General features: G+C 36.8%; 1 protein-coding gene across 2 annotated transcripts in view; it reads left to right on the top strand.

Moving 5' to 3' along the window:
• LOC145241454 (phospholipase D1-like) overlaps positions 1–14,647 on the top strand; it is a 320,978-nt gene that overhangs the window by 280,541 nt on the left and 25,790 nt on the right. For both annotated transcript variants that reach the window (XM_080104431.1, XM_080104432.1), the window contains exons 17-18: positions 3,156–3,277; positions 8,593–8,711. In XM_080104431.1, coding sequence (XP_079960557.1) covers positions 3,156–3,277; positions 8,593–8,711 — 241 coding nt within the window. The remainder of the gene's footprint in view (positions 1–3,155; positions 3,278–8,592; positions 8,712–14,647) is intronic.

Genomic DNA, 14,647 nt, shown 5'->3' with positions numbered 1-14,647 from the left:
ATTAGTAATAACCTAACCCTCTTCTCACAAAGAGAAGACAAAGCCTCGAAGGGTGGACCTCCTAAGCCATCTTAAAAATGATGTACAGTCTGTTGGCTTTGATGCCGAAGGAAAACCCTTCCTTGGACTCTTAAGATCGAGTGAACGACCAAAAATATGTCGTCAGCAAGTTGGGTCTTTTGGAGGTTTTTGACACCTCACACAGGTTTCTTACTAACAGTGCACAGGAAGAAAACTGACCCTTTTTCATTTTATAAAAAAAAAATATTTTATCAAGGATCATGACTGTATCAGATGGATGGAAAGGGGAGAAGCAAAAAGGGACAAATTTACATATGTGAATATGGTTGGGCAATTAGACATGACATCAACTTCATTGTGGTATCAGATGAGATTCATGCCACTCTAGAAATTGAAGTGAGGAGATTTGTGAACATGCACTATGTTCATTCAAACACGGCACCGCCATGATCATCCTATACATAGTTCCGGACCAAAGCCATCCATCAATTCATCCAGCACTGCAACAAAGAGTTCTTGTATAAAACAAAACTAGAAGTCCAGCCGATAAGCAAATAATAGATGTTTATTATTTTTGTGGAGTTCACACATTGTAGCTGTCTACTTAGTTGAATGATAGACTTGCAGTATCAGATCCTTACTTGTTCAGACCAAAGTACATCAGACCTATTATTGCGATCCTTTACTAAGAGAACCCAACCAAATGAATCCAACCATCCAGAGATGCACACTTATTAAACTGCTCGGTAGCTCAGCTACCGAGCAGTTTAATTATGGTAGCTGAGCTACCCCAACTACCCTCCCTCCAAAATTCAACGCCAATTATTCTTCCTTATCCTCTGAAGGGCCGGCTGTAACCACCTTCCCTCCCCTTCCATTGTCTTGGGACCTCTTCATCCTTGATTGATTCTGGCCTTTTGGTAATGGTCACTATTTTAACCACACAGAGGTTGACCAGAAGATAATATTCAGATGATCTCTATTCATAGTGGTTTTATCTGGAGCCTATCTAGGAAAATTACTTTTCCTACAGAGACCCATCCCAACATGACATTCTCATTAAATGAGGCACTTTTTCAAACAAAGAGAATATCTCTTAGGTGGTCTGACTCTAGCCAAATATATTTTCAGCTCTCTGCACCCCACCTCTTTCTTTGGCCAAGCATCTATGACTGTAACATTTGCTACATATTCACTAGCAAAACATGCAGCACGTTTGTCAGGGTTTTTCTCGTTTCATTTTTTCTTCAGTTGACATTCTCAGAAATCAAGGGGCCCCCTTCCTGAACTCTGTATGAAATACATAGATATTTGAATGTTCCATTAAAGTTCTTTATCTCTCAAACACCGAGTTAGTAAAAATGTTGAGAATATAGTTTTGTTCTCCCGAATTGTTATAATATATCTTTCATTTTGGTCTATTGGTCTTAAGGGATTTCAGGACAAGAATTTATCTATTCTGGTGGAGTATCACGCTTCATGTTGCTACTTGAGGTAACATAACTTGTGATTTTTAATATTTAATCAGGGTTTACTTGTAGGGAAAAGTATCCTCATTCAAGGTCGTCCTGACAAGCCCCTGTGTAGAGAGACCTTAGACACTTGAGGATCATGTCTATTAGGCATTGAGTGATATGTTGTGCATTATTATTAGTGATGGGACGATTCCAATATTTTTCCTGATTCCGATACAATTACCGATTCTTTATAAATCATTAAATGTTTAACTATAGAGTTCTTTTCCTGATTTCAGTAAAAAAAAAAAAAAAAAAAAAAAAAACACATGTTAAATTTGCAGATATTTTCCTAAACATAAAATTACACTTGTGGAGGATGATCTATCGCTTTAAACTTTACTGATATTTTAAAATCAATAAATATTTATTATTTTATCATTAGTACCAGCAACGGAAGTTTTTTTGTTTTTTTTTAATAGAATCAAATAAAAAAAAGACAATTAAAAGAATCGTTTTTGCATCGGAAAACAGGCACCAATTTTTTTCGATTCCGATACCACTTCCGGTACCCTCAAATTTATCGATTTTTCTAATTCCCAATTCTGATTAATCGACCCAACATTAATTATGTTATGTTCTGAAACACATTGTTTTGTTTGTTTCTTTAGTTAAAGATTGAAATGAAATGATTAATCTAAAAGATGCATCGTCTTGTCTTTAGTCATCCATCAATTGATGGTGAAACATTCACAACGTTCGTGCACCATGATGCTGACTCATTCATTGCATCCAGGCCAGTGTTCTTCATCCCTAAGGACCACAGAAGCACTTTTTTCAATAGGTTTACTGTGGAGATACATGTCCATCCAGCGCCAAAAGTCTGCATTAAACAGCAACTGCAGATATACATGGAAAGCAGCCATTGTTACATGGTTTCGTTACAATATGTTATTTTTTTAAATACTAATGGTTCAATACTTACCAAGGTCAAAAAGCCACTCAAGGATTAGTGAGATGTTCTGTCGGGTGATGAAGCAGTATTGTGTCCAGTAATTGTATCGGAATCAGAAATTTAGAACAGAATCGGTAATTGTATCAGAATCAGGGTCAGGAAGTGGGGAATATTGGAATCGTCCCATCACTAATTAAGATAAGATTTACTAAGGATTTTTTTTTTTAAATTCGTTGGAGGGGGGGGGTACTAATGATTCACCATTTATCAAGGCCCAAAGCCATTTCAAGATAAGGATTGGTGAAATTTTCAGTTGGATAATGGAAAAATACTATGAAAGTATTATGAACTATGCTTGATTCACAGAGTAGCTTAACAGATATTTGTTGGCATTGGACTTGAAAGCGACCATGTTGTGAACTATGCATGATTTATATGATGACTTGACAGATAATTGTTGACATTGGACTTGTAAACATTCCCGCAGTAATGTGTTTTGTGGGTGAGAAGTTCTGAGAAAGAAACTCTGTTCATGGAAGTTCCATTTGATTTTAGGTATGCAGAGGAAGCAAGACTAGTTTTTGTTGAGAAATTCTTATAGGGAGATCAGAGCTTGAAATTCGATCAAGACGACCCATAGTATTTTGGTGTCTGACATGTCACGTTTCCTTGCTCAAACATTATTAACAAGGATTGATTTTAGTCCTTTCCACTTTTTTTTTCAGATCATCTACAGAAACTCAAGCATCAGAATCGGCTGTTGAAAACGCTGCCAAAATTTGGATTGGCAAAGATTATTGCAATTTCATTTGTAAAGATTTTGTAGATTTGGAATCTCCATTTGAAGGTTAGAATCTTTTTCCTTTTTTTGTTTTTTGTTTTTTAAATATTTCAAAAGTTTTCATTAATTTAATGTATTATTATTATTATTATTATAAAACTGGGTTAATCGATGAATGATTCCCTTAGGTGTTTTTATATATCTTTTAATCTCACAAAAAACATGCTGTAATGTCCCTCAGTTTTGGGATTGAGTTATGTTTTTATAAAAAGTCTTTAATTTTAATTGTACCAATTATTTGTAATTTGAAAATAACTTGTAATGTGGCCCATCTATAATTTTCACTTTTTCTGTTATTCTATATGTCGTTTATTATACATATCTCCCTTCCTCTCTCTCTTTATTAATCTATATAATTATAAAACTCAAATGACCTTGTAACGATGTATGTAACCCACTTTCCAGTTTACGACATCCGGTTGCACATGCACGCATGACCTGCGCACTGAAATATTAACATTACTATTTCAAAATTATTATTTAACATAGGAAGAGTGGGGTTTAAAATAATTTAAACATAATACAGAAATGAACGATGTAAAAAAAAACAAAAAAAAAACAGACATATTAACAATTGTTTATTTAGATAATTTAAATGCAAAAAAAAACTGAAAAGAACAATTGGGATGCTGAAATATTAACGTTATTATTTTGAAATTATTATTTAACATGGGAAGAGTGGGGGTTTAAAATAAACAAAAAACAAAAGAACAATTGGGACGCTGAAATATTAACGTTATTATTTCGAAATTATTATAAGTATGGCCAACCACTTATAATTCGATAACTGTAATTTTTTTTTTCCAAAATAATCAATTATAATAAACAGAATGACTCATAGAAATCTATATTCTTTTTTCATTTTAATATACTTTCATAGAAACGTTTCTGTTATGTCAAAAAAAACCTATTTTTTTCTACGTCACAAGTGTCACGCTCATACATGAATTCCATAGCTAATATAACATACTGACCCAACGGGTCACGGGTAGTCTAGTAGATAATAAAATAAAAATGCGTTTTTAAAATTAAGTATAAAATTAATGGAATAGTCCATTGTAAATGAAAGGGAATGTCACTACTGGCAGTTATACTATTTAACTCACTTAGAAGAGGAAATAGAATGAGTGAAAGAGATAGTGAATAGAACGGGAGGGAGTAATTTGGGATTTTTTTATCCTTTTCTTTCTTTTTATATTTAACTGGCTTGGAAAACTCACTTTTTCTGGAATCCAAAAATTTAACTCAAGGTGAATGAATGAACTAACAGTCTATATTTGTTTTAGTATTTTAGAATCCTCAACACATGCCAGCATGTAAAGCATTCGTTACACTAGTAATGATGCAATCCACAGAATAAAATTGCTACCGGAAACTCACCATGAAGCAACAGAAGATATTGTGTTTTGAAAGAAACAACTGACCTTGTAGGCTTGTATACAATCATGTTTTTCAGATGTTTTCACTTGCGAAGTATTCCATTTCGGTTTCTAGTTTATGTTGGTTATCAGGAGAGAATATGGGCAGTTTGTGTGTATGTTTTTTGAACCTGTTATGTCCTGACATGGCAACCAGCATCCCCAGGTGAAAACGATAGGCACCTTCCCTGACATTAGCTATAATTGGCTGGCAGGTCATCGAATCTTCTTTGCATCGTTACAGGCAGCACCCATCGTTGGCATTAAATGGCAGGGACTGCTTGTGTTGCTGAAAATTAATACTTGCATAATATATTGAACACTACATAGAATAAGCAAACACCGCATTTTCTTTATTGTTTTTTTTTTTTTTACACGGTGGTTACCACTTATTAAGGCCCGGAAGCCACTCAGGGATAAGGGTTATTGCAAGTACAGTACGTTAGTGTGGAGATTTGATGAAGTGTTTACTTAAGGGGGCGGTTCATTAGGAATTTGTTAACGTTGGACTTGAACACATCCAAGTTGTAGTCAGGTGGGAAGCAGGCAGACGGAACAGAGTTCCATAGGCGTGCAGTTCTAAAAAAGGAGCTTTGTTCATGGAATCCACGTTTTGATTTAGGCACAGATAAAGAGTGGGGGAAATTTTTCACAGTGGATTCAGCTAGACTGGTGTTTTTCGTGAATGATTGGCGAGGGGGAGGAGCCAGAGATTGGAGTTCAGACGAGCACCTACCATGGAAATAATGATAAAACAAGGATAAGCTCGCAACGTCTCTTCTGTGGAAGAGAGGTTGCAGGGTAGAGAAAAGGGCATCCCCCACTAAGCCACGAAGTCTATTTTGTACTCTGTCAAGGCAGGATAGGCTGTTTTTAGCAACTCCTGCCCAGATATGGTAGCAGTATTCCATCCTTGGACGTACTTGGCTTTTATTGTTAAAAAAAATATAGATTCCTTTATTTTAACACAGATGGAGCATATTTAAACTGACCCGACACGTGTCGCCAACGGCCAGTGCAAAACTGCTATGTGTCCATCGCGCATGGAATCCAAGCTTCAAATAAATTACAGTGCAATTCAATTCTCCTCCCTTTCAATAAAGAAAAAGAGAGAAAGGGAAAGAAATAGAGAAAGAAATTCATACATAACTTTTTAACATTGTTTTAAATTCGATTGTCAGCAAGAAGGCGTGATGTCTGCACTTGTTTACACAAATCACTTGACAATCAGCTACCCTGACAGTGTCAACCTTTAAAACTGTGCACTTGGACCTCCCTCATGAGAACAGTACACAATGTGGGGAGCCGAGGCTTCCTTGAAAGGGTTTCACGCCCATTGTGCCACACTGAGCATTATTGATGAAAGGAGGGAAGCTGACTTTAGAGATATTAAAATTAACTTTTTTTTTACCCCTTATTGCACAACATGATCCAGAAGAGAGAATCAAAAAGTTCTTCAAAGTGCTATCAGAGATGGTCTTTTTTATAGAAATCACTCTAGACAAGGTGTGAAACCACTTGATATAAGAAGCTAATAAGAATGAAAAATGATTATCATAAAGACAGGAAATGCCTATTGACCTTAGTCTTGAAAAAAAAAAACAAGGCTATATATAGGAGGAAAACAGTCAGCAGAAAGAGTTTTCCAAGCTTGCAGTTCTTGGAAAGAAGCTACTGAAATAGGAAGCTGTATCATGACAATGCGTCAAAGCCACAAATTGATAGACTACTAGACCAATGGATCAAATGAGCTGGAACAAAGGAAGCAGGGAATAGATCAAACAGTCCTGAAGAACACATTCCATAATAGTGGTTATAAGAAAAATTTGGAAGACTATTGATATCAGATGATTTCCTTATTTATATTTCTTTTTGGACTAGGCACTCTGGTCAGCCGATCCGTGCAATTCTGATAGGACTGTACTAGCATCACATCCACGACCAGGTTGTATTCCTTGATGGTTTCGGTTAGGATAGCAAGCCGCCTCCATATGAGTATTTCGCCTGATGCCTTCGCCGCCAATCGTGCCTTTCCACACAAGGCATCGGTCATCCACCGATACACACATGTGGAGTCTGTAACAATGTGCAGGACTCTGGCCTGCCACTGTAGCGCCAGATTGACCCCCTTCACTGTAGCATCGAGTTCAGCCAGGTTAATGTGACTGGCGTCATTTTCTGGCCGAAGCCAGCAGGCATCTTCCACGATAGATCCGTTGACCGCCAGAGCAACACCGAGGGCGAGCGAGCTGGCGTCCACCCAAACCGTAAACTCGCTCCCGTCGACGCACCATTTCCCTCACACCGGATCATCCTCGGAGACTCTGGCCAAAGTCTCCTCTAGCATTTTCCGCAGGGCGGGGTCGCGTAGCTCGTCGTCCCACCCGGTTGACATGGAAGTCGCTCGTCGCTTTATGGCCGCCACCGCCACCCGGAGCCACCCACACATGGGGAAGTGGCCCACCAGTTTCCCACAGATGAAGAAGACGCACCGACGTATGACGCTAGTTGGGACTTCCGGGATGTCACCACCTCTTCTCCAGCAGAGTCCGTCTGCGCTGCCGCTCACACGCAGGCCAACCACCTTCGTCCCATCTCGCAGTCGCTCCGGCTCCTTGCACGTTAGCCCGAAGCTTTCGAAGTGTTCTTCTACCTTCTGTGCAGGCATGAGGCTCTCGTTCACGTAGATGTAATCGATATATGACGATGTCGCTTGTTGCACGGCATTGTCCTGATGGCGGATCGCCTGCATGATTGCAGTCATGATGTTTGGGGCCATATTCAGGCCGAACCCTAGCATCGTCAAGCGTGTCCCTTTAATCTTGACCGTCTGGTATGGCCACAGCGATTTTTCGATGCGTATCTGTAAGTAAGCTCTTCGCAAATCCAATATTGCTGCGTCCACCCCTTGTTGCCGCCACTCTCTCAGTTTGTGTGCATCATTTATAGCATCATCGGCCCTCTACAGGCAATTCCAATGCCTCAACTGCCGCTGAGACTGGCTCCTCGTCCTCCTTCATGATGTTTCGGGCTCTAGCCAATAGCTCCTCTAATCCAAGCTCATTGAGCCTCGATGATGCCCGCAGCAGTCGACTGGCGCTTTCCGGGAGCCCAGACAGGAAGGCGCATGCCAATATACGGTCGCTTGCACCCCCAAAGGGGGCGGCAAGCTTCTTCAGGTTGGCCATATAGACATCCATCGTCTCCCCTTGCCCAAGCCCTCGTCCAGAAAATTGCCGCCAGGCAACAAAAGAGTCCGCTCCAAATGCTCCGTACAAGGCCTCTTTAATGTGTTCCATAGTCGCGTCATCCCCGAGCTGCTGATACATGGCATAGGCCCACTTAGTGAGCCTAAGCAGGATGACTATAGCTGGGTCCTTTATCTTGCACAACCGACAAACGCGTTTGGTTTTCTCTAGCCATTCGACCACCGAAGGTCCGTCCGGGGAGCTGTCAAATTCTGGGATCAGGTCGAATTTGTCCATACCGGAGATATCCGCCGAAATAGCTTGAAGTTGAAGTCCAATCTAAACAAATTCAAAGTCCAAGGGACAGGAAAGCGGTTCGATCAGTACGTACACACAGACACGGTGACACGCCACCAACACAAACCAGCATACACAATTATCAACCAGCCGTTCTTTCCTTGCTGCTTGCCTTCCAGAACAACCTGAATTTATAGTTGTCGAAGACCAACTGATTTGCATATATGCACGAGATTTTTCGAGAGTTTCCGAGATCATACCATTACAAAACGCTGTCAGCGCCATCTTGGAATTCTTTTCCTATCCTAGCTTTGCAGCGATGACAAAGCACACACGCACACCTAGGTCGTTTGAACGGTAAGCCCTCATTTTCACAGCTTTCGCCACAATCTTCAGCATTAATATTTCTATTTTTTAGATATGATTGATCGGACAACAACACCTCGAATGCCATGGCATGATATTGGCATGGTGGTTTATGGTAAGGCTGCCCAAGATGTCGCGCGTCATTTTATTCAGCGTTGGAATGTAACCAAGGTAAATGTTTTGCTCTTTTATTTTTTTGTTTTTAAATCCAATTCATCCATAAACACAAACACAAATGTGATTTCAGCCACATTGTTACGTGACCCTATTTACTTATGTCTCCACAAGGGCAAAATTAGACACAAGTTTGATTTTTAAATATGACTTCCCAAAAAGTGGTTTTCTGGATTGGAACAAAAATAAAAATCACCTGTTTAGAGGAATCTCTCCTTTACTGACCGAAGACAGAAGAGATGAAGTGCAGTATCAGAACAAATACTACACTTTGATCTTGTTCAAAAAAAATATTGTTATCTGATTATGAATGACTTTAGTTTTTCAGTTTGCCTGAATTAAAGGCAACTAATGAGCCTTGGTGGAGGTATGCACTCTTAAGTGCTATTCTAGTCTATTCACTCATTCGTTCATTTATTTTTTGTTTTTTCTAATAAAATGAATTCTTCATCTTCATTGTTTTTGTTTTTTCTTTTTTCTTCAGCATGTTGCTGTTAATTTCCAACTTTTTAATCATGAAAAAGTTCAGAGGTAAATAAACACCCACACGCCTTTCCCTTATTCCTCTCTCCTTCCCACAGAGCACCCAATGATGGTCACTCACTATTTTTTGTTGTAATTGCAGCAGATGTACACACGTTTGAAATGAACGAACACGGCTAAAAAAATAACAAGGGACTTTATTCACATAGGAGAAAACATCTTATGTTTCTGAATTTTTTTAGATGAGAATTGTTTTATTTAGTCTACTGTTCTCATCTTGCGTGTGACGAGGAGTATTTCAAAAGTAATGCCACCTATTGTTTCATTCCAGCCGAATAGATCAAAGGAGATTGTAAATTTCATTGTTATGGTGACTGAACTTATGCATTCATGATCTGGAAATTTCATCTCTCTGTTGCAGATATTGACCATGTGAGACTCTAAGAAAGCAATCCGTGTCATGAATGTGCGTCAAAAGCAGATATGCATCATTGAATTTCTCCATGCACAAAAAAATTGAGCCGAGCAACATTTACTGGCGCCTGTTGAACATTTATGAAGCCAATGTCAACACAGTCAGGAGATGGATTCATTGATTTCAGAGCAATGACAGATGTGAATGACAAAGCGAGCTGAGGACTTTTACAACCAAGGAATCAAAAGAAGCTGGCAAACGTGCATTGAGAATTGTGGTGACTCTGGAGAAAAATAGATTCTCAAGCACAAAAGGTTGCCTTTCTTTAACGTTTTAGTTTTTGAGTTTAAAAAAATAACTTTAAAAAAATAACTTACTTTTGGAATGACGATCACATTTTCACAACGTTTTGGACAATGGAACCTCCACATTTCTTCAGGTGTATCTTGTTGATCTCTAGAATTTTTCTGTCAAACTCTGGGAATCGTTTTATCAAACTCTGGTAAAATCCGTCACGACTGAGACAATTTTTATTTTTGTTCCTTTTCTCCACGTTAAAAAACGACCCTGGTGTCTAACTCTGTCCCGTGGGGAGGCATTGTAAATAGGAACTCTGGTATCTTCACAGAATTCCAAACGGAATCCTTTATTTAATCTACAGTTCTCATTCTGTTAGCCATGGCTGAGTAGAAGTCTCAAGTAAGTTGTAATTGTATTCTGAGTATTGCCCACACTGAGATTTGAACCTTAAACCTCGTGAAGAGTATCACTTACAACTGAATTTTACCTAGTAATATGCCTCGGATCCTTACGGACAAATTGTAAAAAAAAAAAAAAGGAAAAAGAAAAAAACAAAACAATTGTGAATTACTTAGAATATCTATCCAGTCATCATGGCTGATGGAATGAGAGTGAGCTACCTCCATGGATGAAATAAAGGGTTCCATTGAAAATTCTGTGCAGATTCCCGAGTTTGATAGAAAGTTAGTCAAGATACACCTGTAGAAGGTCAGAGGTTACATCGACTAAAATGTTGCGCAAATGATACTCAAGATAAGAACAGTAGTCCGGAGAATCCAAATAATACAAATAATCAATCATCATCGCCAAAATTCAGAAACATAATGAGAAAAGTAGTTCAAATAATACAAGAAACAGTTTGTTGGGTTTTGTTGAACGAGAAAAAAGTTACTGGATGCATATGATGATGAACTAATATTTGTAGGAATCAGTTTCCTATGTTAGTGTAAAAACAACAAGTTGGTGGCTGTTGCTTTCTCTTACACTTGATGTATGTGTGCGTTTATGATAAGCAGATTAATGTGCGAATCCGTCATCATTCTAACAAGTTGAATGCGATATTTAAACTGATTGTTTTGCTTAAAAACTTGCTTTAAATTTAAATATCAATTGTCTTAATAAGAACGCAAAAAATAATTAATACCTAGACAAAATTAAGTCATAAATACATGGAAAAATAAATAAATAAAATAAAAAATAAATAAAATAAAATTAACACAAGCCTTACATTAAGTTTAAAGAATATGAATAGATTTTAAAACAAAATAAAATTAATTTCAGGACCTTTTCAATACTTGCAAAACTGATCACGTTTACAGTAGCATTCATATGCACATAAGTTGTACACATATCTGACGAAGATAAATTTTCCCGAAATATCATATAATACAAAACTTCCCTCTGACCATGCGGATGCAAGTAAGAACACAAAGCAAGTATAAAATATAAATGAAAACAAAAACATTGTATCAAGGTGAATCTGCATAGCTTACGTCTTGATTTGCTTCAGTTTGTGTCTATCTATTACACCTTTGCATTATATTGCCTTCTATAAATTCCCTTTATATACACACTTGACAATGCTTCAAGCAAACTATATTAATCTCTTAATGGATCAGCTTTTTGTGCCTTTTCTCATGGGTTATTTTACTTGTATTCAATGGTGGAATATTTTAATCAATATTTAATCTTGAGCTGATGTTTGCACAAATGATTATCACCGAATGGAGTGAATACACTTACATAAAATATCATTGCTCTACATCCTCTGACAATACCATCCATATATCTGTTGGTGCTAGCCATGTTAATTATTGACACAGCTTCGTTCACCAAATCTAAAACAAAAATCGATTGATAATGTAGAATGAAATTGATATGCATTCCCCCTAAGGAAGTCGATCATGCTGTAATTAACTGAAGAAAAGATTTGTTATATCTTGTTCCACAGGTAGGATGTTCTAGGAAAGAAACTTTGTTCATGGAGTTTTATTTGATTTTTAAAAGTTTATGAAGATCTAAATGTAAATATATATTTTTTTTTAATTTAATATGATCAAAAATAACTGTGATCACTCGGATTTTTTATAGTGTTGCGAAACTTTTGACCAGAGTCTTCTACAAGTTTATTGATGTTGGTGTGATGAAGTGTTTCAAATGAGCTGCTTCTGCTGTTGTATCTAAAATGAAATGACTGAGATTTAAAAAATAAAATTGGTCACCATTTATCTTATCAAGGCCAAAAACCAGCCGAGGATGAAAGATAATTAGATAAAATTATTGACATTGTTTTTCATGAATTTTGGAGATGAGGATTGATAATTAGTATTATTTTGATTATTTGGACTGCTGTTCTGATTTTGAGTATTATTTATTAATTATAAGTAAAAGAGAGTGTCACAATAAAAATGCATATATATATATATATATAAGTATCTTGAGAATATCAAATTCACAAGCAGTCCTCAGTCGCATGTATATACCGATCAGGGGAGATGACATATTTTTGCAGTTATTGCAGGGAAGTGTCGATATTTTCCTACATACAGCACTCAGTAATCCCAAATGGTCACCCATCTGGTAATAACCAGGCTCAACATAGCTTAACTTTGGTGATCTCATAAGAATCGGTATGTCAATGTGATTCTGCCATATATTGGCAGTATAAATAGTTGATATGTATCATTGCTTAATTCAAGAATTTCTTTAATTATCTTATCCACTCATGGATTTGCAGTTAATCAAAACTCAGAATAGACTTGCCTATTTAAGCTTAATAGAACATTCTAGCTTTCTTATAAACCAGCTTTCAGTTATATTTACAATTACTGTTTGCACTTCACTTCCGGTCGCTTCTGTGTTTTTAATTGTTTTTTTTTATGGTATATTTTGTTTACTAAATTGTAAGGTGATAATACAGAATAGCTAAAGGAAGTTCCCCACACTCCATGTTAAGAAAGGCTTTTCTAAATGATAACATTTTTTTTAGAAAAAATCCTTCTTAATATGAGGAGGAGCAACCGGAAGTGAAATGGAAATAGAGATTTCTCACACAAGCTTTATTTCTTTATCATCTTCCTAGAAAGAAAAAGGCAGTAAAGCGCCCAGATAGACCGTCACAATTTTAAAAGTAACTAGCAGGGGCACCCAGCGTTGCCACTCATAAAATATGCTTAAATATGATATTTTACTTTACACAGATTTCTTATTTATTATTATAGAGTCAATTATTTCATATTATATTGTACTCAGTATATAGTCATGATTTCAAAAGTAAAAAATGATTTGAGTGCCATGAGCTAGAATTGAAACCAAAGCATAACCAAACATCGTTTCATGATTGAATCTGTATCTGCAAGTTAAGCAAAGACTGAAGTTTATTTATAATTGATATAGTTGGACTGTGGAAAGGAATGTGGATTTTCATACAAACCTGGTTTCCATGGTAACAATGTTTTTGATAAACAAGATGCAAGCAAAGGTGGTCGGACAATCCACAGAGTTTTATAGAGATCGTAGCGAATACAAATGTGTGTTTTAATAACTTTTTTTTTTATTTGTTAACTACTCTAAAATGCTAGAATGGCTTAGACATGAGGGATCATTTCATAACTATTGCATATGCAAAACTGATCCTCCACTTTTAAATTCTGAAGAGAATTGTTTTTGTTTGTTTGTTTTTTATTATCTTTCTGATAGTTTTTTTAAGGTGTTCACAAGTAATCAACAAATAAAAAGTAGAATCTCATTTGGAGGAGAGGGGTAACAGAGGGTTTTTATCTGCAGTAATCCCAACGACATTAATAATTTGTAAGCTTTAAAAAAAGTCACATTGTTAAAAACCATTGACAATCAATAACAGTTTTGTAACATTTATTCCAACTTTTGTATTCAAATAAATTTGTTTATTTTACATTTAAAGATACATTTGAGTGGCAACAGATACTGTGCTAAGCTAAATCCATTCCTTTCAACTGCTAGCAAAAGTGTGGTGGTGAATCCACAAGAGTTGCCTATCTTGTCAGTTTTGTTTCACTAAACTCAGTGAAGGTTGGAGATATATGTTGCATGGATAGAAATCATATGAAGATGATATGTTGGATGTGTAATATGTGTCTTAAAGACAGGCTCAGATCTGATGATCTCAGAGGAAGATTAAATCTGGACAATATCGGGAGATGTGTGATTAAACAGGAGACTTCAATGGTATGGTCACATTGAAAGAATGGATGAGAATTCTTAGGATAGCAGATGTAGAACAGTTGAGATAGCAAATTCAGCTTACAAGGGAAAGTCAAAGAAAACATGGGATGAAGGAATAAGAATATATTTAAGATGTAAAATGCATGCTAAACCAAATATGATAAACCTATAGGAGCCATGTTCAAGCACGCAAATATGGTGTCAAAATGTTGACTCTTGAATCCAAATTTGAACATCTTATTTCAACCAATCAGAAACATGGAAATCGTACGCCTTTGCAATATTACAAAAAATAAATAGCCATTTTCGATATTTTGCTCCTTTTGGTGGGAGTCGGCCAAAGTCATATTTAAACCAAAATCTCGGCTCCTAAATTAATTTCTCAATTTCTCTCTGACCTGTCATAAAGGAGTACACAGCTAAACTCTCTCCAGCTGTTGCTAGACAGAAATGAAACAAGATCACTGGGAAAATGATTGGATCACTCTACTGCTCCAGTAGGTATCTCACTGCCGATGCAATCCTATATCCG

Source organism: Euprymna scolopes, chromosome 20 (assembly GCF_053919585.1).
Source record: "Euprymna scolopes isolate OS-2025 chromosome 20, ASM5391958v1, whole genome shotgun sequence".
In the NCBI taxonomy this organism is placed as follows: Eukaryota; Metazoa; Mollusca; class Cephalopoda; order Sepiida; family Sepiolidae; genus Euprymna; species Euprymna scolopes.
This window is presented reverse-complemented; position numbering and strand designations above follow the sequence as displayed.